The 5,152-nt window shown below is 46.9% G+C and overlaps 1 protein-coding gene across 2 annotated transcripts; it reads right to left on the reverse strand.

Annotated features, from left to right (window-relative positions):
- Positions 1–757: 757 nt before the first annotated feature.
- On the reverse strand, positions 758–2,593 carry CCRL2 (C-C motif chemokine receptor like 2). Of its 2 annotated transcripts, none has more exons than XM_019631061.1 (2): positions 2,427–2,593; positions 758–1,879 (listed from the first exon to the last, which is right to left on the reverse strand). In XM_019631061.1, the coding sequence occupies exon 2, from the start codon at positions 1,865–1,867 to the stop codon at positions 806–808; it is 1,062 nt and encodes a 353-aa protein (XP_019486606.1). In that variant the 5' UTR covers positions 1,868–1,879; positions 2,427–2,593; the 3' UTR covers positions 758–805. The 2 variants fall into 2 exon arrangements, with proteins under 2 accessions (XP_019486606.1, XP_019486597.1); XM_019631052.1 differs by lacking the exon at positions 2,427–2,593 and adding an exon at positions 2,291–2,397.
- Between the last annotated feature and the right edge of the window lie 2,559 nt (positions 2,594–5,152).

Raw genomic sequence — 5,152 nt, forward strand, 5'->3', positions numbered from 1 at the left:
TCCCCCACACAAACGCTTATTGTGACATTTTGTAGTCATAGGATGGTGAGGCCGGAGGTATGTTATACTGAAAAGGACCAAACATACATTGTGTTAAACAGTCCTAACCCTAACCTTACTCTTACTATTGTTAAATAGTAGGAGGAAGTACTAGAAACTTTGGGAGGCTCCCAGGTTGGGGGTCTCAGGGGTGTGAGAAGTAGTGAAGAAGACTTAGGGAACTTCCACAGAGCTTGTCACTTTACCTCTCTTTAATCAGAACCTCCAGCTGGCCAGTCCTTTCAATCACCTCTAAGAAAATATGCCTAAAAATTATTTCTATATGAACGGGTCGCTTTTAATTTGGAATGTGGTCCAATTGGTTTTAAAAGTACATACTTATTTCATGTGTTTTCTTGACCAATTTCTGGAAGTCTGGCATCCTGGGCACAGCATAGGTTCCAGAGTGAATGGCACCGGGATTTGTGTCTCAGCCCTGTCACTCTCTACCTGTGTGATCTTAGACAAATTTCAGAGCCTCAGTTTCCTCCTCAGAGAAATGAGACTGATTCTTCCTGCACCATGGACGAGAAGTGAACTCACACTTTTAAAGAGCTTACTTAGCACAGTGCTGAGACAAATTCGGAGCTTGGTAAATATTCTCTCACCTCCACCTTTTCTTCCTGTATCTATTTAATACACAGATGTGCTAAAAAAAAAAAGAAATAAAAAATAAGAAAATAAAAATAAAATAAAAAAATCACCCAAAACAATGCAGTGAGACAAAAGCCAATGTTTATTTATCTGGATTTTGATTCAAGCTAGTTTACACCTCCGTAGTGGAGTGGTCATGTTCTCCCCATGATGTGACTTGTGCAGAGTCCTCAGTGGGTCGCAGGGGAGTGTTATCACACAGATGGAAAAGGTGGCAGAGGTGTTTCCTAAATTCCTTGTCGAGAAGCCCGTAGAGGAGCGGATTGACGCAGCAGTGGGTGCTGGCGATGATTCTCGTTATCTGAACACTTTTGTCCAGGTTGTAGCTGCTCTTGCAGTCCTTCAGGGAGAAGCATTTCTTGAAAGTAGACAGGAAAAGTGCCATACCATAGGGTCCCCACATCAGCAGGAAAACAACCATGATGGCGAAAACAAGCTTGAAAAGGTCATACTTGCTCTCCCTGGACCTCAGTGTTTCTCGCATTCGCACGTAGCAAAATATGAAAAGCAGCAATGGAACGAGAAGTCCCACAATGTTCATCTTTAAGGTGAGAAAATGCTTCCAGAACGTCTCGTCACCTGGAAGAAAATGTGGTCTGCTAAAGAAGCACTTGTGTTCCTGGCTTTGTAATCCCATCTGAGATTTGTAAGAGAGGAATTCAGGCAAAGTGACCAGGATGGTCATTACCCATGCCAGGACACTCGTGATGATGCCACAGGGCACCTTCCTGGCGGCTGAGAAGTTTCTCACGTGGAAAAACACCAGGTAGTTCTTCCCAGTCAGAAGGACATTGAAAAATGCCTCACTGTGCAGCCCCATGGAGGAGAGAGCAGCAAGCATCTTACACATGGAAATGCCCACAAGCCCCCCATGGGAGGCACTGTGAGCCCAGAATGGCAGGGTTAGCAGGAAACACAAATTAGAAACGGCCAAGTTGAGGAAATAGATATTTTCCACGTGTCTGAGCCTTTTATATTTCACCAGGATAAACACAACCAAGAAGTTGTCCAGGAGACCAACCAGGAAGACCGTGGTGTAGAGCTGAGGCACCAGCTGGGCGGACAGGGTCTTGGCGTCATACTGGGGGCATCGCTCTATTTCATTGTTATTGAGCTCGTCTTCTATGAGGACGTCATAATAATCACCGTCTGGTGCTGATGTGTAATTAGCCATCTTCGGGCCACCCTGCAGATAAATGAAAAATGATTTTCCCTCCAGACAGCTGTATGGTCCTGGAGCAGAAAACAAGTGGGACTAGTGTCCATGCAGCAATGCTTTCCCTCTTCTGGGGCTTAACTTTAGCCAGAGGAGGTCTACGTCTCAGAAGATTGAAAAGAAACATTTCTTTAACACGCCCCTGCCTCCCGAGTGCAGCCCATCTATTCACGAGGCGCTTAGGTGCTTAGATGTGTGCTAATCGCAGATACAAGGAAGCAGGACACTTCTTCAAAGAACTTTCTCTTGGTATAAACAAGATCTGCCCTCTTGAAAACAATATATAAGAAAACACACAATTAAAGAGAACCGAGTACTGTGGGTTAGTTTCACAAAACTGGTGTCAGTCATAATTTCTACATGTTTAAAAAGCGTTCTCACCCCCTTGAAACAGCTTCCTGTGACAGGCTGAGAGGTCTGAGTTCTTCTCTCGAAGGATATGAACAAACGTTTACAAAAGCGAAACCACCCTAAGCATCAACATGGACAGAGCTGGTTGAAAACATAGATGACTTACCACTTGAACGAGTTCCTGGGGAGAAGGCGGTGGCCTCCTGACCCACCATCTGAGTGGCTGTGGGAATGGCCTGCAACAGTGGAAAGCCCGGCTTCCTTTTGAACAGAAGGTCCTGACCTTCAGGGACAAGAGAAAGCCCTGTTTCTTTCCGGCAGCTCTGCCCACCAGTCATAGGTCTTGGGAACTGATGGAAATAAAGGCACTGGAAAGCTCCCCCAGACCCCCGGGATGTTTCTTAAGCCTCTGAGAGAAATGGGGAAGTTGTTTTCTCCTCAGCCTCCCCCTGTACCCGGCCTCTGATTTCCCCATGATCTGTAGACAGCTGTCCTCCTGGCTTCCCCAGATAAAGGAACTCAGTTACAGCTCCTCTTTGGTGATAGGGAGGGAGGAAGGGAGGGGTAGGGAGGTGCTTCTGACATGCAACACACTGCGCAGGGAATAGTCGAGGAGAAGTGTCACCCGGGAACGCTAATACTTGCAGACCCCACGGGCCTGAGGCTCACCTGCAGCCTGTTGTCAGCGTTAGCAGAAGCCCATTCCCTGAATCAGTGAGATTCACTGATTATAGTGAGACCCCCTAGTGAGTAACGCATGCTTACGTTTCTATCGCCACCTTTGAGGGTGCCTGTGTGGAAGGGGCTGCCGTGAGAACTGATGCGGGAAACCCAGGGGTTAGGAGCTGACCCTACTCCGAGTAGGAGAACCCAGCACAGGAAAATTCCATGATGAGGACTTGGAGGTGTCATCAAGTCAGGGAACAAGTTCAACCCAAGACAAGGCTGGGTGGGGGTGGGGTGAAGTTTGAGGCCGGAGAGCAGAGACTGAGAGAAGAGTCCAGATTTGGAGTGGGGAGAGGGGAGGTGAGGAGGAGGGAGGAAGACGTGGGTGGTTTGGAAGAAGGATGGATTGGGAAGAGGAACTTGAAATAACTGAAAAATCTGTAGGAACGTCTCCCAGATCAACTGTACCTGTGATTGACCTATGGTGGGGCCCGCTCTTACAGATTGGCTTAGTGTTCCTGTTGCCAGTTAAATGACATCCTGTTAATGCCAAAGAGGTGTCTGAGGCAGCTTTCCATACAGAGCATGGGCCTGTTCAAATAGAACTAGAAGTGAGGAAACTGTTAAGAGAAAGGAAAAATGAACATAAGAAGGGCCCAGACGGATATGTGATTGAACATTAAATTTAACTCAAAGGGAAATGCATGGCATTTCTTTGTATGGAGTGGTTGGTGTTGGTGGGAACTGGGGCTGTGACAGTCCCTCCCCCCCGCCCCCCCCAGCATGAGCTTTTGTGAGTGACTGAGGGTCACTGTGCCCTGGGAAGCTCTGCCCACTGGTGGTGGCCGAAGCCTGGGGACCAGCAGCGGTCATTCCTCTTGGGACCCTCTCTTCTGTAGCAGGACTGTGGAGCCACACCAGGCCTCCCCAGGACCTGGAGTGAGTAGGTGATGGCGTCTTTTCATGCTTTATTGCCTGATGCTCACTGGTCAGTCCCAGACAAGGGGACGAGAGTCAAGTCCAACTTTGAGACACGAAAAGCCCATGAATATACACCCCGCACGTGATGTGGTTAAGTGAAGTGAAATGGCAGCAGGCAGGCGCCTCCTATGNAAAAAAAATAAACAAATGGGACTACATCAAACTAAAAAGTTTTTGCACAGCAAAGGAAACCATCAACAAAATGAAAAGACATCCTACTGAATGGGAAAATATATTTGCCAATGGTACATTTTATAAAGAGCTAATATCCAAAATTTATAAAGAACTCATACAACCCAATACCAAAACAAAACAAAACAACCCATATTCAATTAAAAAATGGGCAGAGGATCTGAACAGACATTTCTCCAAAAAGAACATACAGATGGCCAGTAGACATATGAAAAGATGCTCAACATTACTAATCATCAGAGAAATGCAAATAAAAACCACAATGAGATACCACTTCACACCTGTCAGGATGGCTATCATCAATAAATCAACAAACAACAAGTGTTGGCAAGGATGCAGAGAAAAGGGAACCCTCACGCACTGTTGGTGGGATTGCAAATTGGGGCAGCCACTATGGAAAACAGTATGGAGGTTACTCAAAAAATTAATAATAGAACTACCTTATGATCCAGCAATTCCATTCCTGGGTATTTATCCAAAGATAAATGGTGGCTGATGTTCCCAATTTGCAGTGGGGCCTCTCCCACACGCCTCCAGGTTTAGCACAGGCAGTGAACGACTGTGGATCGCTTTATAGCTCCTACCAGGCAGTGGGTGACCTGGGCCTGCATGAGAGCCCCTCCCAAGAGGCCCCAGAGCCAATATACTTGGAGGTTGGCTTCAGACCACAGCAGAGCAACGCTCAATTAGCCCCACAGGCGGCATACCCTAAGGATGGTCTCAACAGACACCAGAGCCTGCAGGGGCAAATCCCATTCAGTGGGTAAGCCCCTGCACAGCAGCCTGTAAGCTGCAAATGTGGCCAAACCCCACAGTCAGTCTCACTCACTGACATGCCAATAGCAATCAAGGCTCAACTATACCTGAAACTAACAATAAAAAAAAAAATAAGTCTCAACTATAAACAGCTGAATGTAAAAATGCCCCCTCTACATTTTGTGTGGTGAAGGCGGCTCAGGGACACCCTTTTGGTTTGCTAATGTGGCCACAGGGGGGCAGTATAGCCCAAGGTTCTCAATGGCGTTGAAGGCCTTTCCATTGAAACGTGTTTGG

The sequence above is a fragment of the Hipposideros armiger genome, unplaced genomic scaffold (genome assembly GCF_001890085.2).
Source record: "Hipposideros armiger isolate ML-2016 unplaced genomic scaffold, ASM189008v1 scaffold_18, whole genome shotgun sequence".
Classification (NCBI taxonomy): Eukaryota; Metazoa; Chordata; class Mammalia; order Chiroptera; family Hipposideridae; genus Hipposideros; species Hipposideros armiger.

Coding starts and splice junctions, on each gene's coding strand:
- CCRL2 (XM_019631061.1), bottom strand. CDS start 1,867: ATGGCTAATTACACATCAGCACCAGACGGTGATTATTATGACGTCCTC.